The sequence below is a fragment of the Porites lutea genome, chromosome 2 (assembly GCF_958299795.1).
Source record: "Porites lutea chromosome 2, jaPorLute2.1, whole genome shotgun sequence".
NCBI classification, from domain to species: domain Eukaryota; kingdom Metazoa; phylum Cnidaria; class Anthozoa; order Scleractinia; family Poritidae; genus Porites; species Porites lutea.
In genome coordinates, this window is record NC_133202.1 from 36,921,249 (window position 1) to 36,944,841 (window position 23,593).

The following is a 23,593-nucleotide window of genomic DNA, read 5'->3' on the forward strand; positions in this document are numbered from 1 at the left end:
TTTTGTACTATACTCATATACTTCCTATGCATGTCCGGTTAAAATGGGTTCCGTAGCCTTTTCTCTCCGTAGGAAACGTCATGAGTTTAAGGCAGTGCAAGCATTAAGCATTTCTGCTTTTACAAAATGTTACGTTGGGGAAGGTGTAAGATTGATTGAGCGAAGACTCCCGACGGTTTTGTAGTCTGTTGTGCGGTAAGTTTCAAAGTCGCATGTCCTTATCTTTATCGCCCCTTTATGTGAGAAATTTTTAAAAGCTCTGATTTCTTGTACTTTCAAGAACGGCCCCCAAATTTGCGTTTTGCCTCCGCAATCAGATTACTAATATGACAGTCGACGAGTGTTAAAATTTGAAAAGGCGAAATTTACATGTAAGAGTAATTTCTCACGCGTTTGCCTACTCGTCAAGATGGCGTCGAAAACCGTGACAAGGTCTATTAGATTGAAATGACGAAACTTTTGGGTTACGATCAATACTATAAACATACGCACTAAACACAGCGGTAAATCTTTAACGAACCAAAGAGTCGGTAAGTGGAATGGATGCATAAGAAGTTGGTATTCCATTGCTTCTATTTATGGTGCCGTAATATCTATGAACAAACTAAGCATAGTCCGGAGAAAGAGTTCTATCGGACGTGTCTGAGAAGTTACGAAACGACTTTTATACGCCTAGGAGACTTGTAGCCGTTAACTAAGTGGCTGTAAACACAAAACGCTTAGTTTTTCTTGCTTCATGTCAGGGCAACGAAGAAAAGCTGGAAGGAGTACAGCATCAGATTTCACTTCCTTGTTCTTTATGTGTTATTACTAAATATTCACAAACTTGTAAAAAGCCAGGGCCGTACACAAAGGAACTTCATGTATTTTTATGGAGGCGAAAAACGTTAAAGAATGTAATAATATATGATTTCTCTTATCTTATAAGAATGATCTAGAGGCTTAAAATTTGACTGATTTGAAGGGCCAGTTTTATACATCTTGTGAAATTAGACACAACGGTGTCAACGGTAGAACAACTCTTTGAATTAATTATCCTGCCAAGTGATTAGACTCGACAATTTCTGTCGTGATTCCGTCACGCAGGATGCAGGATCAGTAGGTTGGTACAGCCTTGAGTCAAACGTCGTCCTTGAATTGCGCCTATTGTGTTCGTAAAGTGTCTTAAGCCCCTTTCAAACGGATGCAACATTGTTAGTTGTTACATTTTGCGTCCTTTTGCTCACCCTGTTGCATGTTGTTGCGTGTTGTTGTGAGTTGTTGTGCAAAGCTTGACACCAGTCAAACTTTTAAACCAAGAACTCTCAAAATTTCTTTTGTTCTGTGATCGCCAAAGCGTGGCCCAACAATGTTGGATCCGTAATATAATGCATATGGCAGCGTTTCCAACCTTGTAGAGGCCACGCACGCGCATTAAACATGGTCTCCTTGGAGTTTATATGGTCTGTATCCTTTCCACGCCGAAGCATTGCAGGTCCCAACAATGTTGGGAGTTGTTGCGTCCGTTTGCACATTACTGTCAACACGAACGCAAAAAACTCACAACATTGTTGGCCTAATAACGTTGGGATTGTTGCGTTCTTTTGCACGTAGCTTAAGCTTTCTCAATACGAATCTGTGCCCGAACAATTGATACCTATTTGAGTCCCGTAATTGAGTATAAAAGTCATGCAATACACGCTTTTAAGAATCAAAATGTTAGGCCTCCAACATTTAACTACAGAGAGCTGTAAGAATCGCAATGTGTCTCAGTAGCTAAATTTCCATTCGTAATTAGGAGGAATGTAGATTAATTTGATATCTTAGGCATCTTAATGTATCCTAGTTAAGAACATTATGTTATTTGGTGTGTAGTAAGTTAGATGTCTCCAATAAGTTTACAACTGTGTAAAGTAAGTAACTATCATTATCATTATATTACCATTATCATTATCATTATTTTACAAGAATATTAATTTTTTTAACCCAGGAGCTGTGGCAAAGACTGCAGTTAAAGCTACAGGTGAAAGGAATGTCACATATCCTGTAAAGAAAACAATGGAGGACAATGACTTTGAGGAGGACACTTTAAGAGGTGTATATAAACTGAATGAAAGGAGTTTAGTATAGTTGTTGACGTTGTAACATAGGTTTCAGTATTAATCGCTATTTGTAGAAGAAGTAGGAAATTTTTAAGTTCGTTTAGTCTTGATCTTTGGAAGCTTGAGTAGCTATATAGTATATAGCCTGTTCCCGGCGTTCAGATAGTGGAGTGCGGCGCAAATTAAGAGAGCGGGAGAAAAAATAAGGAGGTGAGGGACAGGGAGAGAGGAGGGAACCTCTCACCCCCTACCCCACCCCCTCGCTGTTTTTCCCACTCGCATCTCTTCGCGCCTTCCCCTCGATATGAACGCCCATGATGACCCGCAAGCCTTGGATACGTGTACGACGGTCATCTGAATTGACCGATTGCGCAATATAAAACAAAGGAAGTGTTGACAACATAGTGCAGACCGAAGGTTGGAAACCATGAGAAACCCCTGGAACTTATTACTCGCACGTCATCTTGCTAATTCATATGACATTTCATCCGACAGGAGCAATTAACACAATCAAAATATGCTTTTGTCCCCAAACGATAACCGGAACCTCACAGTAAATACATCTTCGATTCTATTTTAAAAATTTTCAAAGAGAGCAACTTCAGAACACTCGGCCACGTTACTCAAATTTATTTACATTGTGCGGGCCGCGCGGAAACGATTCTTTGTAACTACCACGTAAAACCAAAGTTTCCAGGTGATTAAAAGCAAAAGGACGCGCGCGAGGAGAACGCGAGACCACAAAAAGTATTGTTTTCGAAATGTAAACGCATTAGCAGAGATTCTCCGCGAACGGATCGCAACAGTATTGTTCTAAATAAATATTAAAAAGAAAAAGAAAAGCCTTCTTGCGAATAAACGGTTACTTACTGTGCTTTCCAATTTCTAGGACGTACTAAAAGTGCCGGAAATGGGAATTTTGCCACGCGTGTTTTATTTATAACGAGAAAACAAATCTTTTACTAATAAATGCCGAAAAATATAACTGGCGGAGGGTCTCCTACAAGAAAATCTCCTATTAAAAAACACATTAAGTCACACATATAGCTTTTGTAGCTTGTAAACCCAGTTACTGCGCAAGTGATTTAGTGACTTGGGAGTTTAGAACACCACGGCATTACAATAAAACTCGCTTACTCAAGCTAAAACATATTAACCTTTAAATTTCCACTTGGTACGCAAGTGATTTCATAATACCGTGGTGTCTAACTCACAGAATCACGGGCGTGTCACCTAGTGCTTCTGTTGCTTTAAAAATCGCACTTAGGAGTTTAGAACACCATGGCATTACAATAAAACTCGCTTACGCAAGCTTAAACATATTAAACTTTAAATTTCCACTTGGTACGCAAGTGATTTCATAATACCGTGGTGTCTAACTCACAGAATCACGGGCGTGCCACCTAGTGTTTCTGTTGCATTAAAAATCGCACTTAGGAGTTTAGAACACCATGGCATTACAATAAAACTCGCTTACTCAAGCTTAAACATATTAAACTTTAAATTTCCACTTGGTACGCAAGTGATTTCATAATACCGTGGTGTCTAACTCACAGAATCACGGGCGTGCCACCTAGTGATTCTGTTGCATGATAAAACTCGCACTTAGGAGTTTAGAACACCATGGCATTACAATAAAACTCGCTTACTCAAGCTTAAACATATTAAACTTTAAATTTCCACTTCGTGCACTAGTGATTTCATAATGCCGTGGTGTCTAAACTCACAGAATCACGGGCGTGCCACCTAGTGTTTCTGTTGCTTTAAAAATCGCACTTAGGAGTTTAGAACACCATGGCATTACAATAAAACTCGCCGCACGCCTTGTCTTTTTTTAAAAAAAATAGTCACCCTTGAAACATGTTAACAATGATTTCCACTCCCATACCTAATTTTCTAAAATCCTGCAATACATAGCTTTTTCTTGAATGAATAAAGAGTTAATTAGCGGAAGAGGCGATATTTGGTAATTTTTGGCGGGCTTTGGACACGTTTTGGCGGGATGACGATTTCACTATTCGACCGAATCCATTTGATCGCTTGGTCTCTGTGTTTTCTGCCTCTACTATGACATCTTCATCTACTATCAATAGTATTCCGCAACCTGTCGTCATTAAATAACGGAAATTTTTTATGTAGCCCGTTTGCACACGCTTTACATCATTAGCAGCAGATCATGCATAATAGTCACCAAACAAATGCAGTCGGATTAGAAGATCTAACGTTTTCAACATCAAAATGCCTACCAGACTGCCGATTAATATTACCACTTACACGTTTGTCGTAATATCGTTAGGCTCAGAAACATTTTGAAGGCATAGGAAGACCGTCTTCTCCTCGTAATGTCATAAATCGAAAGACGCACACACCGTCCTTTACGTTCATCTCAAGAATGCAATGCCGGATTTACATGTATTCGATCAGAGGTCAAATCATAATGTCACACTACTTCCATATAAAGAAAAAGTCAATTATTATTTCCATTGTTTTGGTTAAATTTTTAACTATAGTGCGTTGAATGTACAAGATTCCATCAGAGAGATGCCATAAAAATACGAACACAACACACCAGCGCGTGCGTGACACGCGATTCACTGCGGAAACTGCAGTTTAGCAAGCTCACGCCAAAGAAATTCGTTGAATCTGCGCACACAAAGCCTCGGAGATCAATGATTGCAATCTGCTTTGGCATCCATCTTTCCTTTACGATGAGTAGTATGCTGTGTGTTCAAGGAGTGCGGGTTTTACATAATAAAGATTTTGAATCAACGCTTTTATCTAGCAACATTCGCCCGATTCTATTTGAGTTCTGCGACCTTCAATACGTACATTCAATACAATATGGAACTACGCTACATTTTACTGAATACTGGAAAAGACCAGAAAGACAACGTTTGAGTCGTAGGCCACGCGCGATTATTCTGGATAACTCGTAAGCTAAGAACGCAAATCTCTGGCTTATGTTAAATTGTAATCTCTTCTCAATTACTCTATCGCCAGATGCCGCCTTAATCTTGTTAAAAAAAGTGACGCTTTATCGAATAATACCACTGATGATTGGACCAAACGGTAAAGAAACTAATTGCTTTTCGCAGTAGGAAGTTTATTGCTTGTCACTCAAACCCTAGCGTCCTTAACAACCCCAGCGTCCTGTGGTGTACAAAAAAAAGTCGTATGCGGGTCCTCATGGGAACAGGATAGTTGCTTAGCGCGCACTTTTTCCCCATTCCCCTCGCGGCTGCTCCGCTTGTTCAGGGGCGCGCTCCCCGCTGGAAACCGCCAGCCACGCAGACTAGATTGACTACCTTAACCTCGCCGCGTAAAACGTCTTCAGCAGTAAAAGATGAACACGTTTGTCAGAAATTGCGAGTAAGGAAGGTACTAAAAACAGTTCACAGTCTTGTTTTAAACCCAGTGGTTGCATTAACCCCGCTGATATGAACCTTGGTCGCTTAAACGGGGTAGTGTCATACTAAGCTTTAACTAAAATATGGAATGGCAGGTTTAATTCAATGCTGACTATCCACCACCTGCTTGAAGTCACTCCAACTGTCGATCGCTCAGAATAAAAATAGTTCTAGGTTGTCTGATTGCTTGACGTAACGTTGTGGAGAAGGTCGTCGACTGCAGACTTCAAAATGTGGTTGTTGTGAAAACGGGGTGATCGTACTGTCCCGATCTTAATAGCGGAGCCTGCATTACTATAGAAATTGAAAAACTATCGAAGCAAGAAAATTTGGTTATGACGTCAGCGTAACCTGCCTGTACAGAAAGACTGTAGGAAAGGGGCAGGGATGACTCTGCAACTAAGGGGATCGACGAGGGAGTCCACTACATGCATGTTCCGTTTGTCTGGGCGACAATTTAACCAGTTCGTTTTCTCAATCAAAAACAAAAAAATCATTCATCAATTAAGGTGACTCGACCCAGTTTTTTGGGGGGGTACCATCCTACTTTGAAGCTCTCTGGTTACCCCCACCTTTACTTTTATCCTAAGTCTTTGCGCATAAATTATGACCTAAATTTGGAAACCGCAGAATTTCTCGAGTTGGGTCTTTGCGATTTTGGTGAAACTCTGTTCAGCGCAAGGCACTAATGCGCACTATGTGTAGCCGAGAGATTTTCATGAAAAAATGCCGGCAACAGCAGATTTTCGACTCAGACCTCAAAGGGGCGTGGCATTATAACCACGTGACATTTACTCCGATCGCCAAAAATTTTATGTTATCTTGTAGATTGATCTATATGTTATCCATTCTATGTGTTAGACTTACGATAAAAGTAAAGGTGGGGATACCAGAGAGCTTCAAAGTAGGATGGTACCCCCCCCCCCCCCCAAAAAAAAAAAAAATACTGGGTCGAGTCACCTTAAAGGGGTTAGTTTGTAAAGAAACTGTGGTGGTGCGTCGGTAGGTAAGTAAAAGTTACACAAAGACTTGGTTTTATCAGTCAACTGGGTTGATAATTAAAGCAAATCGGCGACGTAGAAAGATTGATAAACTGACGTTCAGATTGCTAGTCCTTCGTTAGAGCGAATTGGTCTGACTAATTTACAGCTGCAGTCTAATTAATGCACGGGACAAGTGAACAGTTCACAACAGTTGTGTTGGGAGGTAAACTCTGATGCAAGGCATGTGCTCACACTTCCTCAGGAACATTGTTTTCGTTTTAGAAAAAGCAGAAGTACACAAGAATGCGGGCAATGAGGCGTACTCAAAGAAAGATTTCGCCAAAGCCATTTCCTTTTACACGGAAGGAATCAGAATTCAATGCACGGATAAACAACTTGTTTCCAAGCTGTACAACAACAGATCGACGATATACTTCTATTTAGGTAAAATAATGAATGAGAGATCAGAAACTAACTTTCTATTTACTGAGGTGCGTGGCATTTAAGGATATCCCTATAGATTTCCTTTAATATTGAGTTTAGAGAGTGCACGCTCATTTCTTGTAAAAGCAAGACTCGCTAACCGAAGGAAACCTTTGGCTGTCTCTGTCTTTTTAACCAATGTTCAAGCTCTGCAAAATCAAGTGCTAAAGATGGTGCTGAAGATGTTTTAATGGTGATTCTTATGCCTTTTAAAAATACAGTTTCTCATTGTTCTGGAACGAAAAAAAGAAAGAGGGAGAAAGTTTACATAGTACTGAGTAATTCGCAAATGAGACGTTTTCAAAAAAGGCCGACCTGAATTAAGTACCGAATAATTTCATACGGCGCTTCGACGAGTTAATACCGTAAACGGTGAGTCAGAGTGTAACAGTTGCGTCCATTTTTTATAAGACGGGGGCCGTAAACCAAATTTAGTTTTTATGTGCGTGCTGCCTATCAGCTAAGTGCCCCGGGGTAAATTTTTTCGTCTCAGTGAGAGTCAGTTTTTTGCGTAAGGGCGTCCGGAATTATATTTTTATATATATGATTCTTCTTAAGGATGATTATCATATGGGTATCTTTTTCAGAGAATTACCATGATTGTCTGAATGACGTAAAAGCTGCAATAGCACTACAACCATTTTATCTCAAGGCGATTATCAGAGGTAAAAATGAAACTGACTTAAAAATCTCAAGTTTTATTTCTCTTCTATGACAAATGACAAATGAGTCAACTTTGTTTCACTAGGAGCGAGGGCCTGTTTAAAGTTGAAGCAATTTGAAGAAGCCATGATCTGGTGTGATAAGGGACTGGCCGTATCCTTTCTTAGATCAATACACGCTGCCTCATCGCACAACTATTATTTTCTTTACTTTTGACATTTCAGTAGATAAGCTTAGCTTTCAGTAAATAAGAAGTTGAATCAATAAAGGTGATTAAAAATGATGATCTCTCAGTGACGACTTTTAACGGTTTACATTAAGAGTGGCTGCCCTTGATATGTACGGAAAAAGATTCCATTTTTTAAACTACAGCCGTTACTGTGCTTCTTACTGTCATAATTATTACTACTAATCCAAAAACTACGCAAGTCCTAGGTTAAAAATGAATTTAGATTATTTTCTACACCTTTACCCCTGTAAGATTGGCAAGGACAACCAGGAACTGTTGAAGATAAAGAGTTGTTCTATCAAGGAACATGAAAAGCTGTCAAAACAGGAAGGCGACGGAGAAGCAAAAGAAGAGGACGATTCAGGAAACAACCCAAAATCTCTTGATTGCACATGTAAGTCAACTGCAAACAAAAAGCCATGAAAAGCGGGCTTGTTAACCTGGCCCCGGTTGTGCAAACGTTGGATAGCGCTATTGTTACTACCGCTGCGCAAGTATTTCGTACCTGCAATGTAACCACGTGTTTTTTAAGCCTGACTCTTTGTAAGTTTGCCTTTTTGGAAGTGTACTCGTGGAACTCAAAACAGTCGGTAAGTTTTCTGACTTATATTTCGGCCTTTTCCTTACGAACTTTTGAACACTGAACTCATCATAAGCTTGTAATTTGATTCTAGAAAACCTAACTAGTCGTGCATAGGATATTAGACCTTATTTGGACCCACTTCATCGTGAATTTGTTTGAAGTTGACTCGGATCAGATCTATTTGTCTTTGGAAACCTGGAATGTTTATGGAATAAAGACATAGTTTAACATACGCGGAGTTTGAGTTTTCGACTTTGGACCGCAACAGCTATCCACCGGATAAATCACTATCCAGCAGATAGCGTAATTGATTTCCGTTGGATAGCGCTATCCAACGTTTGAACAACTGGGGCCAAGGTCTTTACTAACTTGAAGTGGATCTGTTTGCAGTTTTACTCTCGATCTGGCCTTGAATAGTTCACGTACTGGCAGAACTCAAGACTCTTTTTGTATTTTTATTTCAGTAACTGCAGAGACTCACAAAAATGCTGGCAATAATGCATTTCGTAAAGACGATTTTGTCACAGCTATAAACTTGTACACAGAGGGAATAGAAGTAAAATGCAACGATGAGGATCTGAATGCAAAATTGTACAACAACAGGGCTTCAGCCCACTATCACTTAGGTAAAGTATCATTCATATCAACTCAAAGCATCAACATTGCATTAAATTTATGTGCCGTAATAGGTTCAATTTATGCATGCATCTTCCGCCAATGCATACTTCGCTGCATTCGCAAGGAATCTTATAAAATACTCACAATCTTGCTTTCGTTGGTCACTAAACTTTCGTTATATAGCATAAAGTGTGTTGTAGTATCGGATTTGAAAAAACCTCGAGCTTACGCAAGGTTTACATATAAAGTAGACGCTGCCCACTCAGTCAAGATTTGATCTAATTTTCGTGCGGATTATTCCTTGTAATGTGCGTATGATAAAACTCTTTTTCAGGAAATTACCAGGATTGTCTAAGTGACGTAAAAGCTGCAACAGCACTACAGCCGTCCTATCTCAAGGCGATTATCAGAGGTGAAAATGAATCTCAGTTGAAAACGCGATTTTTTCCTAAAACAATGATTTTAAACGAGTCGACTTTTTTTTTCACTAGGAGCAAACACCTGTTTAAAGTTGAAGCAGTTTCAAGAAGCCATCATCTGGTGTGATAAAGGACTAACCGTATCCTTTCTTAGACTAATGCGCGCAGCCCCTCGCACGACTATTATTTTCTTTACTTTTAATATGTCAGTATCAACTCTTTTTTTACCTTTCAGTAAATAAGCAGTTTGAATCGATGAAGTCGATTAAAAGAAGTGACCTGCGAGCAGCCATTGCATGATATGTAAGGAAAGGGAGTCAACTATTTGAAAATATATAACAATTATTCACCGAAGTGGAGGTGGCTAGTATTGGATATTTAGCGAGGCCGCGAAGCGGCGAGGTAAATAACCACTAGTAGCCACCGACACCGTTCATTTACTGTTGCCAACGATTACAATTTTGGCGCGCGATGACCGAACGGCCGCGGTCGTCGCTTTTTCTTAGCGACAAAATAAACTTTTGAAGGCGTTTGTTTAGCTCTTGCGGGGAAGTTTCTTCAAAAGGAGTTGTGAATTCTGTTTGTATTTAAAATAATTCTGTAAAAAAGATTATTAAATTTAGTTTTAAGCTTATTTATGAACAAGTCAACTAAATAAAGTAACGCAAGACTTAAGCTTAATTTGCATTTGTAAACAAAAAACTTTTTCACCGGTTTTATCGATAACTATTCAAGTCAAAAAGACAAAGCTTTACCTGTTAAAACTTCCAAACCGAACTTCGTCACCTTCTTCATGTATTTCGGAAATAGCTTGCTTGATTAGTTGTGAAATTTCTTAGTTTGTTGCGGCAGCAAACCGGGAGAACATTTTGCTCGCGACCTACGCGAGTTTGGCGTCGCTCGCTCGAAGGAACTGGAGGTGAATCAGTGAATAGTGCAGGAAATTCACTGATTGAGTAGCCAATCAGAGCGCCCGAAAAACACTATCCACTGTTTTAGTATATACTAAAATTATATAACCACTACTATTGCCAACAACAACATAAGTCCTAGTTTAAGAAAGCACATTATTTTCTGCACCTTCACTCTAGTAAGATTTACAAGGACAACCAGGAACTGTTGGAGATAAAGAGTTGCTCTATCAAGGAACACCAAAATCTTTCAAAACAGGGAAGCGACGAAGAAGCAAAAGAAGAGGACGATTCAGGAAACAACTCAAAATCTCTTGATTGCACATGTAAGTCAACTGCAAACAAAAAGCGGGCTTGTTAACCAGGGTCTTTACTTGAAGTGGGTCTACACTACATTTCGTATGTCAGGCAACATTTTGCAGTTTTATTCTCGATCTGGTCTTGACTAGTTTACTTACTGGCAGAACTCAAGACTCTTTTTGTATTTTTATTTCAGTAACTGCAGAGACTCACAAAAATGCTGGCAATAATGCATTTCGTAAAGACGATTTTGTCACAGCTATAAACTTGTACACAGAGGGAATAGAAGTAAAATGCAACGATGAGGATCTGAATGCAAAATTGTACAACAACAGGGCTTCAGCCCACTATCACTTGGGTAAAGTATCATTCATATTAACTTTATGTAATGTTGACATTGTACTTTATTCCCTATCCAACATTCCATCGTCTATTCTGCATCCCGGCCCTTTTACGTAAAGGCACTTCTGGAATCTCAATACAGCTGTTTCTATTGCCATTATTGATGTTATCAGGATAACTTTCTAGTGGCAGAAAAGTAATCTTTCTCAAAAAACTTCTTTTTCAGAAAATTACCATGATTGTCTGAGTGATGTAAAAGCTGCCACAGCACTACAGCCGTCTTATCTCAAGGCGATTATCAGAGGTGAAAATGAATTTCAGTAGAAAACCTGATTTTTTTTCCTCCCTTTAATCATTTCAAATGAGTCTACTTTTTTCACTAGGGGCGAACACCTGTTTGAAGTTGAAGAAGTTTGAAGAAGCCATCATCTGGTGTGATAAAGGACTAAGCGTATCCTTTCTTTACCCTGTTCACAGAGCTTCTTTTTTCTCTACTGAGATCTTCATGTGCGCGAAAGAAAATAAGAACTGCAAGGGATTTATTAAGCCACAACGCACTGGATAAATACTCAAACAAAAGGAAAGGAAAAAAAACGTGTGTGGACAGACTACGGCTTTTCGTAGAAGAGTAAATTCAAATTCCTGACCGCATAAATTATTACCTTCTTTACTTTTACAAGGTCAAATGAATGTCTTTTTTTTTCACCGTTTAGTAAATTAAGGTTGAATCGATAAAGTCAGGTTAAATATTAAGAGACTTGTTGGTGACGCGTCCTGACGTCTCACACAAAGAGTAGCCATTTACAAGTACAAAATGGATTACCGAACCATTTTAAAGTACAGCTCCAACTGATGCTGTTGCTACTTGTATCATTGCTACCACTGCCGTCAGCCTGATTTAAGGTAAACGCAGATTATTTTCTATCCCCTTAACTCTTATAAGATTGACAAGGACAACAAGGATCTGCTGGAGATAAAGACTTGTTTTGTCATAGAAGGCGAAAAGATTTTAACACAGGAAGGCGATAAAGCAGCAAAAGAGGAGGGCGACTCACGAACAAACCAAACATCTCTTGATTGTAGAAGTAAGTAAACTTCAAACAGAAAGCGTACTTATAACCAGGGTCTTAACTTCAAGTGGATCTACATTTTGTCAGGCATCAGATGTTATGCTTTCTTCTCTTGCCTTGACTCATTCCGATACTGGCAGAACTCGAAACTCTGTTTGTATTTTTATTTCAGCAATAGCAGAAACTTACAAAAATGCCGGCAATGATGCATTTCTTAGAGATGATCATGTCAAGGCTATAAAATTGTACACAGAGGGAATTGAAGTAAAATGCAACGATGAGGATCTGAATGCCAAATTGTACAACAACAGGGCGTCCGCCCACTATCACTTGGGTAAAGTATCATTCATATTAACTTTATGTAATGTCGACATTGTACTTTATTCCGTATCCAACGTTCCATCGTCTATTCTGCATCCCGGCCCTTTTACGTCAAGGCACTTCTGGAATTTCAATACAACTGTCTCTATTGCCATTATTGATGTTATCAGGATAATTTTTTATGTGGAAGACCTTTTTAAAGCCTGGGGTCTTGATAAGAGAATCTTAACCTCGCCTCAAAGCGGATAGTGCCTGGTCTCATCTGTTTGAATTACTGAGTTCAAGTCTGAGTTCTTGAAAACCGTATTTCCCTTTTCTTCATGCATGCTTCTTCGCGTTCTGCTGATGTATACTTCCCTGCACCCACAAGGAATCTTATAAAGTGTTCAGTGTCGTGTCGAATATGAAGACAGCCCGGATGGCTCTGAAAGAAAAATCCAAGCACCCCCATTACTCCCTGTGTCACTGTCACTTCTCTATCATTACGCATAAGCACATATCAAGATTCTTGTCCTAGCAGTACCAAGGGTACGGTATTTGTCACTTGAACCTTGTTCAGTAGTGGCCTTACTTGTAGCTTAGTGGTAGAGCATCCGGACTAGCAGCATGAAGGTCACAGCTTTCACTCCTATTGGTTATCCTGTGGCACTGATTAAAAAGTCATCTTTCTCAACAAAACTCTTTTTCAGAGAATTACCATGAATGTCTGAGTGATGTTAAAGCTGCCACAGCACTACAGCCATCTTATCTCAAGGCGATTATCCGAGGTAAAAAATGAATCTCAGTAGAAAACCTGAATTTTCCCTCCATTTACTCATTTTAAATGCGTCGAATTTTTTTCACTAGGTGCGAACACCCGTTTAAAGTTGAAGCAGTTTGAAGAAGCCATTATCTGGTGTGATAAAGGACTAGCTGTATCCTTTCTTTATCAAATAAATATATAAATAAAGTGTCTTTATTGTTCAAAAGATAAAATTTTTATCTTATGTTACATTTAAGGGACGGACCATTAGAAAAGTTATGGGGGGGAGGGCAATTTTCGAACCGCAGGAATTTTTTTTCGTTATCAAATTCCTTGTATGAATTTTTTTTAGGCCGTGGCAAGAATACTTTTTAGGATTAATTGGCGTGCAAGAATTTTTTTTCACTTAATTTTCCCTTGCGCGAATATTTTTTTTGTACTTCGCCCCCCCCCCCCCCGGTCCGTCCCTAAATATAACACTGTTAATGGGCTAAAGTATGTCTCTAAATAAGATTAGTATATACATAGAAACAAGTACAAAAATCGAATAATAATTATCCTGTTCACAGACCTTCTTTTTTCTCTTTAGAGATCTTCATGTGCGCGTATGAAAATAAAAACTGCGGGGAATTTAGTAAGCCGTAACGCACTGAATAAATTACTCAAACAAAGGAAAAGGAAAAAACGTGAGTGGACAGACTATCATCAGGCAAAAATAAAGCATGCAGCTGGAGCCTAGGAGAAAATGCTTGTGTGAAGAGGGATGCCCACAAAATGTTCAATGAACACAGCAACAGTATTGAATAAAAATTTTGACGTTGAATGTAAATTTATATAAAAATTGCAGCGAATGTGAACGAATGTATTTGTGAAAAAGAATTTTAATATCCTTTAATGTGAAGGAATATGGAATTTGTGAATTATGCACATTCACAATATATATATTGAACAATTATTCTTTGAAATCGGGGGAAATATTCCCAAAGCCACTATTCACCGAGATTGAAAAGAATAATTGTTTTAGAATATCCACACGAAGTGATCTCAACAAAATCAGAGAGGAAACCATTAAAAAGTACGATTTGATTGACAGATCAAATCATGCGTAAGTTTAAAAATAGATCTTTGCAGAATTTTCAAACATGGCAATTCACAAGTTTAATATATAGATTTAGCCAAGGCTAAAAGCGAGGCTCCCATTAATACATTTATAATTTAAATCAAACAATAAACTTGTATTCCACAATTCAGTTAAATTTAGAGCACATTCATGTGACTTTTCATGGAAAGGCTAAGTGATTTTAGAGAAAAATAATTTGTAAACAGCCCAAGAGTGAACCAAATCTTACATCGAGTTGATAGCCTCATATGTACACCCAAAAACTGGCAATTGTCTTCGATCACATTTATTAAGAGCCATAATGGCTCTCGATCACCGTAGGTTAATTAGGCCTGGAAAAAAATTCCGGCCGAATTTATTTCGTTCGACAAGTTTACTCTAAAAAATCTTGCCAACAAATCTGGGTGCGTGTAAACCAACCTTATATATCATTTATACATCACATCTGAGGTGAAACAGTACTATGAGGCACTGTTTTATCATACAGACCTCGGACAACAGAATGCAGTATTTCACAATTTTGCAATACAGATTGCTATCATTCAATGTTCAGGACGATCGAAGCACGCGTGGGCTTTAGCTAAACCGTTAAAAAAAATTTCCAAAATCACATATTCGGCCAGCCGGTTCTGACTTTTGCAGTGCTAGCTGTGGAGAGTGTTTGAATGAACATTAACACAGTTACGCTCCAACATAATAAGAATTCCTTATGTTTATTTTTTATTTTAAACTGGTTTAACGCGCGACATTTTGACAGATTTTGAGTAGTACTCCGGGAAGCGTTGTTCATTGAACGACTGCAAACAATCGGCACAGCGATTAAAAAAGAAAATAATTCGGTAAAACATATACAGAGACAACAATTCTCATTCAGGAAGACAAGTATTAAAGGTGTCTCTAAAAATCCTGAGTCTTAAAGCTCAAAGCTTAAGTTTTTGTTTTAAGCCGGCTTCCCAGTGTTTGCTTTTTTCAAAGGCGAACTCGAGGCAAGAAAATCGCTCAAAGCTTCTTTTACAGCCAGAATTATAACTAAATATTCTTTGGAACGTGTTTTTTCTATTTGCGGTGAGAAAATGTCTAAAGGCTTTTAAAAGATCTGTAAGCTTTAATATAACAAATCAGATACTCGGTCAGATCATTGTCTCAAATCTTACAAACGTGCGTAAACAAAATAGCCGCATAAACTACGGTCGACTTCGTTAAATTAGAAATAAAAAACAAACATCAAATACAATAATTACTCAGGCTTACCACTCGAGATGCAGCTCCTGAGGGGTATCAAGTAAAGCCAGTATCGCTTCAGACTTTGCAGCCCTCTTACGCATTAAGCAAGAAAAAAACGAAAACGGTGCCATCCGAAATCGCATTTCCGACTTTGACAAGTGACGTATTTCTCAACCAAAAACCCAATAAACAAATCTAACCATGAATAACAGAAGACTCATGATAGCAGCTGAATTTCATTTTGTACATCCAGTGGAAAAAGACAGTTAAAAACATCACAAGCTGACACAAAACCCTGTCGGCTTCAGCGGTCAAAGTAAACAAGATTCAAGATGCTGCATAAATTTTCCGCATGAACTCACCTGTCAAATTTTGACCAATCAGAGCATAAAAATTGGACGTAGAACGTGACCAACGCGTGAACATGGTAAGAAAAGTCAAAAGCAACTGTCTTCCCTACCTGTAGCAGCTGGCTGAATTTTCGCGTCCGAGGTCAGTTTGAAATCAAAATTTTGATTGTGTGGCACATTAACACATGTTTCATATGAATTAAAACAAAAAAATTAAACTTGAGCCTGCGATCACTTGAAAACTAGTACCTTGTCAGCGGATAACTTCAAAAAAATACTTGACCTCGATGGGTCGACACCTGAGCCCGCGATACGCGCGAGTGATACTGGTCAGCGGATACTTTGTTTTGACAGCTGTCAATTGATCATAACATTGATGTCCAATATGTGTATCAGTTTTCCTGTGTTCCGATTCCAAACTAGCTAAAAATTATGAGATTGAACATTGTTCGCGATCTACAGTAAAACAATTAACTGGTCAGCGGACAGTTTCCAAACAAATCACGTCACTTGGATGAGTTGACACACGAGCCCGCGATATGGTCATAGGATACTGGTCAGTGGCGATCCTGTTTTGACAGCTGTCACTTGACCATATTGACAATGTCCTATATAAAAGATGAGGACTTGCAAAAATCACGCCTGAGACACCCCTCCCTTCCTTTTGATAGTCTCCCCTACCCCACCCGTACAATCTGTAGACGCGTACGTACGTACGTACGTACGCTGGGTCAATCACGTGACAACCAAACGAAAAGAGGTTGACCATATTCCATGAGTATGGGGCTCTGTCCCACGCGCGCTTCGCGCGCGCGGGAGCCCCGCTATCATTTCGCAAACAACAGCGTAATGGCTTAAATGGAACCGCTAAAAGTTTGAACTGTTTCTTTACCTGAGAAGAAAAGTAGAGCTTTGTTTTTTTTTGTTGACTCACCAAGTTTATAGCCAAAAGGGTTTGTTGTGTCGTTCTTCGTAATATATAGATTTAGCCAGGGCTAAAAGCGAGGCTCCCATTAATAAATTTATAATTTAAATTAAACAATAAACTTGTATTCGGATTCCACAATTCAGTTAACTTTAGAGCACATTTATGTGAATTTTGAGGGAAAGGCTACCTGATTTTAGAGAAAAATAATTTGCAAACAGCCCAAGAGTGAACCAAATCTTACATCGAGTTGATAGCCTCATATGTACACCCAAAAACTGGTAAACATCTTCGATCACATTTAAGAGCCATAATGGCTCTTGATCACCGTAGATTAATTAGAGGGAAAAAAATCAGGCCAACTTTTTTGCGTTCGACAAGTTTACTTTGCAAAATCTTGTCAACAAATCTGGGTGCGTGTAAACCAACCTTTTATACCATTTATACATCACATCTGAGGTGAAACAGTAGTATGAGGCACTGTTTTTATCATACCGGCAGACCTCGGACAGAAAGCAGTATTTCACAATACAAATTGTACTCATTCAATATTCATAAACTGTTAAAAAAATTTCCAAAATCACCTATACGGCCATCCGGTTCTCACTTTTGTAGTGCGAGCTGTGGCGAGTGTTTGAATGAACATTAACAGAGTTACGCACAACATTATAAAGAATTTTAATATTCTGTTTATTTTTTATTTAATGGTTTATTAACGCGTGGCATTTTGAGTACTCCTGCAAGCGATGTTCACTAAACGACTGAAAACAATCGGCACAGCGATTAAAATTACAAGAGAGACTACTAACAATCAATAAAAGAAATATAATTCGGTGAAACATATACAGAAACAACAATTTTCATTCAGGAAGACAAGTATATAGGAAATTATCCCTAAAAATCCTGAGTCTTCAAGCTTCAAGCTTAAGTTTATGTTTCAAGCCGGCTTCCCGGTGTACGCTTTTTTCAAAGACGAACTCGAGGCAAGAAAATCGCTCAAAGCTTTCTTTTCCGGCCAGAATTATAACTAAATAGTCTTTGGAACGTTTTCTTTCTATTTGCGGTGAGAAACTGTCTAAGGGCTTTTTAAAGTTCTATAAGTTTATATCAAACCTGATACTCGGTGAGATCATTGTCTCAAATCTTACAAACGTGCATAAACTAAATGACCGCATAAACTCCGCTCGACTTCATTAAATCAGATCCAAAAAAACAAACATCAAATACAATAATTTCTCTGGCTTACCATTCGAGATGCAGCTCCTGAAAGGTATCAAGAAAAGCCAGTATCGCTTCAGACTTTGCAATCCTCTTACGCATCAAGCAAGGTGAAAACGAAAACGATGCCATCCGAAATCGCATTTCCGACTTTGACAAGTGACGTATTTCTCAACCAAAAACCCAATAAACAAATCTAACCATGAATAACAGAAGACTCATGATAGCAGCTGAATTTCATTTTGTACATCCAGTGGAAAAAGACAGTTAAAAACATCACAAGCTGACACAAAACCCTGTCGGCTTCAGCGGTCAAAGTAAACAAGATTCAAGATGCTGCATAAATTTTCCGCATGAACTCACCTGTCAAATTTTGACCAATCAGAGCATAAAAATTGGACGTAGAACGTGACCAACGCGTGAACATGGTAAGAAAAGTCAAAAGCAACTGTCTTCCCTACCTGTAGCAGCTGGCTGAATTTTCGCGTCCGAGGTCAGTTTGAAATCAAAATTTTGATTGTGCGGCACATTAACACATGTTTCATATGAATTAAAACAAAAAAATTAAACTTGAGCCTGCGATCACTTGAAAACTAGTACCTTGTCAGCGGATAACTTCAAAAAATACTTGACCTCGATGGGTCGACACCTGAGCCCGCGATACGGTCAAGTGATACTGGTCAGCGGGTACCCTGTTTTGACAGCTGTTAATTGATCAAAACATTGATGTCCAATATGTGTGCATTATCATGGATAATAGAAAGACTGGATAGGAAACTGGCTGACGCGATCGTTTCCAACATAGTGGAAAAATGTGACGTCACATTATCGAGAGCCATTCAACCTCATTCGACGTTTTGCGCGTCTTATGTTTCCTCGCATATTTCACTATCTCTGTCTTCGACTATACATATTGGCCATGTTTTGAAGTAAAGGATGAAGATGACTTGCTCTTGGAGAAGACAGTTCGAGGGTACAGAACCGGTAGAGGCAAAAGACAGAGTAAATGATTATGAAACTTGTGAGAGCGACGAATAACTCCAGCGCCCGATAATTTTATGCACCAAACGGGAAGCCTAACTACACAAAACGTATGCGAAAACTTACATGTATACAGCTACAAAACATCTATAAAAAAGGCACAGCCTAATTTTGTTCAAACCACAAGAAAACCGGAAATAATTTTAACCCTTGTCGTCAGGGTTTTCACGATTTCTTTTCTGCTTTTATCGACAAGCTCAGCGAGTGTCAAATTTTATAAGTTAACAACTCTTGACAAAATGATTTTATTAGCGGTAAAAGTACCCAGCTCAAACAAGCGTTTAATTTTCCCTTCAGTTTTACGGACAACCAGTGACAAGAAGTCGTATTTGAGAAATATAAAAAAGCGGGGAAAAGCTCACAGCAGAGAAAGGAAATTTGCTTACGGACCACCGTGGAAACGCCGTTTCTAAACTTTCTCAAATCAATTTTCATTGTGAAGCAAGTTGTTTTGTTATTGTCAGGTTTAAATGCACAGTGACCCAAGGTACTTTTCAGTGAGGTCTTTGAAAAAGCGAACTGCAACGCTTTTAAAAATGTTATGTAAAACGGTTAATTGTTAACTACTAGAATACAACTGGGAAGCAAACTCTCCTGGTTAATAGTGGAACCTTCACTTCTTTTTTCATTAGGAAACACTGGTCTTCTATAAGGCTTAATAAAACCTAGAAATGTATTATCTTTGAAATACTGACCATTTTTTAGGATGAAACAAACTTAAAGTTTTTGTGTAGTGTTAATGATATGGATAGGGAATACTGTAAATCACCAATGAAATAAACATAAACACTGTTCTCAAGGAAAATAGAAGCTGCTTATATATATGAAAAAAAAAAAAAACAGTAACATCACGGGTTATGGGGTCTTTGTTTAGTCTGAGGTAAGTGGATATGGGATTGAAAAAATATGACTGTCTGGTCACATTACCATGTTGTTGAAAACAAAATGCATACCCCAAACAAGTACAGGTATACGTTTTATTAATTTGATTTAGAATATACCTTGGTAAGGTTTATCATCTACAGGTACATTGTTGCTTTGGATCTCTAAAAAACCGAATACAATAATAGTGCTAATCAAGTCCATCTTTGGTTTGAAAAACAATGTGATTCAGATATAGACGGTTTTAGGGAAGAACACTAACCAACTTAAACACATGACTCTGCAGCTAATACAAGCATTGACCCTCAAACACAGTTAATTTATCCCACTCACAAAAAAGTAATAAATACACTTCAGAAGTGATAAATAAAGTTTCTTATCATAAATGATTTAGATGCCACCTTCTGGCTCTCATGCGTGACAAAAGCAACTTTGTTGCTGTTTAATACAGAAAGATTGAATGACTCAGAAGAGTACTTGACCACAATTTTACTGTCATCATTGACTATGTGTGTTTGGCAAATCCTACAAGAAAGAAAAACAAAAAGAAATCTAAAACACCGTTTAAAAAATAACAACAACACTTAGCAGCCTAAACGGAGGACAAAAATGTCAGTAGGTGTTTTCCCATTGATGCAACAATTATTTATAGTTTATGTAAGGGAAAAGTACAAAATTTATTCGAGTCTTTTCAGTGCCTTCGAATACAAACTGCGAGGAGCGACGTGAGGCGATTGTATTCACTGGATATGTAATATACTAGTTAAAAGATGAGCGAAATTAACATACTCCTTTACGAACAATATAGCAGGGTTAATCTAGGATATTACTTGAGCGAAACAGTTCTCAACACAAACTTGTCAGTCGATTGGAACTTTACACACCGTGTGCGTACACTTGTTCGGCGCCAGCTCCGAACGTAGTTAGTTTCAGCCATTTTCAAATGAAATTTATGGCTGAAAAATAACAGCATTCAGTCTGTAACTATGCCTATGCCACAATTCCATCCTTAAAACATCTGTCAATCGTAGTTAAGAATAGAAACAAGAAGAAACCTTCATAACAAAGGCGTCCCAACACAGTCGCCAAGTGTACTAAATATGGCTCTGGTAAGGTCAATTTTTGGGACGCAATTTTCTCAAAGACAAGGACAAATAACACAAAACAACAACAAGAAGTGCTTACCTTGAAGGTTCAAGTGTGGCTTTGAAGGATCGCCATCGCCGTAAGACAAAAAACGAAGGAAAAAACACCCACCAAAAATTAAAGTACCACTAAAAAATCCGAAAAAGAACAACATGCAGACAAAGAAACCCTACATTTCGACTGGTTTGCGCCACATTTTCGCCATCGTTTCGTCACAAATCTCCACTATGATGGAACTATGCAACGCCATCTTGGAGCACGAGCTAACCAATCGGCGATAAGAAATCAGCCCACGTGACATAAGTTTCCTATCCAGTCTTTCTATTATCCATGGCATTATCAGTTTAACTAGTAAAAGTATGAGATTGAACATTGTTCGCGATCTAGTAAAACAATTGACTGGTCAGCGGACAGCTTCCAAATAAATCACGTCACCTCGATGAGTTGACACATGAGCCCGCGATATGGTCATGGGATACTGGTCAGTGGCTATCCTGTTTTGACAGCTGTCAATTGACCATATTGTGAATGTCCTAAAATCCTATATTGAAGATGTGGACTTGCCAAGACACGCCTGAGACACCCCTCCCTTCCTTTTGATAGTCTCCCCTACCCCACCCGTACAATCTGTAGACGCGTACGTACGTATGTACGTACGCTGGGTCAATCACGTGACAACCAAACGAAAAGAGGTTGACCATATTCCATGAGTATGGGGCTCTGTCCCACGCGCGCTCCGCGCGCGCGGGAGCCCCGCTATGAACTGCTGACAGAAATGGCGGTCGGTTGCTCGAGGTAAGACGTCGTCTTCCTGTATCATTCTTTTTCCTGTTTACTTGAAACGTAGAATTTCTGCAAACATTTCCTTTTAAATTTGTTTGTCATAAATAAACTTCGATTTTTGAGCCAAAAACGGCTTCTTCTACGCGAACACACGGGAGTTGTAAACAATCCATCGAGCACAAAAACTTTAAATTGAACAACGCCGTATTGAATCCTTCCAAGTCTTTTCGTGCCTTTAGAAAAAGTCAATCCTAGGATTTTGTCGACTTTTAAAAGATCGTTCTCTAAAAAAATGGGAAAAACACCGAGCTCACACATTATCCACTCGCTAGGAGGTGAATATTGTTGAATAGTCCGAGATAGCGCAACAATCAGATTGCTTAAATCACCAAGATCACTGAGTGTGTATATACTAAATATATATATATATATATATTTAGTAAAAAAAAAAAGTCGAAAAATCGAAGTTTATTTATGACAAACAAATTTAAAAGGAAATGTTTGCAGAAATTCTACGTTTCAAGTAAACAGGAAAAAGAATGATACAGGAAGACGACGTCTTACCTGGAGCAACCGACCGCCATTTTTGTCAGCAGTTCATACGAAGAACGACACAACAAACCCTTTTGGCTATAAGGGACTGGTCAAAAAGTATAGGGGGGGGGGGTGGGCCGGAGCAGAGAGGGGGTGGGTCATGAGGTTTTGAGCCTTGTGCAAGGGGTGGGTCGTGCAATTTGCAGCTACCCTTAGGGGGTGGGTCACCCAATTTTATTACATAGAAAAGCACTAAACGAGACAGTTGACCACACTTGTTATATAAAACACAGCCAGCTGGCATTATTGCTAAAATACTCACAAACCTGTTGTGCGAGAAAATGTAACGGGTGACAGACCGCACATCCTGTGAACCCTTTGTTAACCTTTTTTTTTTTTGGCTCTAACGAGCATGTCCTTTAATGATTTTCCTTTTTTGTAAGGAAATGATTGGTGGTTCTTTAAAAATTTATTAAAGTTATGGTTGGCTTTGTATAAGATTCCATTTTTATTATTCAAGCTTCCTTTATAGTAGACACTGAGGGTTGGTATTGTGTCACAAATGGCAATAAATCTTTTTCCTCCTTGTAGGTTTTGTTTTAGGAGTTTAGACTCGTTTTTGTGAATTTTATTTCTGATAGTAGGTCTTCTATCAAAGTTTGTGGGTAGCCTCTGTCCATCAAGCGTCTTTTGAATTATTTTCCTCAAAGGTTGTTTCTGAGGAGTTTTTTCGTAGGATTCTCAAGGCTTCTCCTTTGACAAATCCTTTTTTAACACTTGGAAGGTGACACGAGGTGAAATGTGTGTGCAAGAAGGTTTCCGTTCGTTTAAAATGTGTCTTTGCATCAAGGATAGATTTTTCTTGAATCTTGTGCCTTTGTATACAACCGTGTCTAAAAACGCTGCATCTCAGTGTCAAATGTTTCGGCCATGAATTTAATAGTTGGGTGATGTAAGTTTGCTTGTTCAGTGAAGGCCCTTCGATGTCTGGTTTACTAATGTCCCATGGGGAAAAGACATCGTGTATGTAGCATTTCCAAACTGTTGTTCTAAAGACAGTTTTGCTTAGAGTTGTTGTTTCAATATATGTCATGAAAATATTGGCAAAGGAATCAAAACTGCTGTCTTTGTGCCCATTACAGTTCCATGGTTTTGTAGGTAGTGCTTTCCATTGAAGTGGAAGAAATTTTCTTTGAGGATTAATCTAAGAATTTCCGG

At 38.7% G+C, this 23,593-nt stretch overlaps 1 protein-coding gene across 1 annotated transcript; it reads left to right on the top strand.

The window, feature by feature from the left end:
• The first annotated feature begins 26 nt into the window (after positions 1-26).
• On the top strand, positions 27-9,766 carry LOC140926134 (stress-induced-phosphoprotein 1-like). Its single transcript, XM_073375926.1, has 9 exons — positions 27-195; positions 1,970-2,074; positions 6,754-6,915; positions 7,542-7,619; positions 7,703-7,770; positions 8,099-8,240; positions 8,894-9,055; positions 9,382-9,459; positions 9,702-9,766. The coding sequence occupies exons 2-9, from the start codon at positions 2,038-2,040 to the stop codon at positions 9,764-9,766; spliced, it is 792 nt and encodes a 263-aa protein (XP_073232027.1). The 5' UTR covers positions 27-195; positions 1,970-2,037.
• Positions 9,767-23,593: the final 13,827 nt, after the last annotated feature.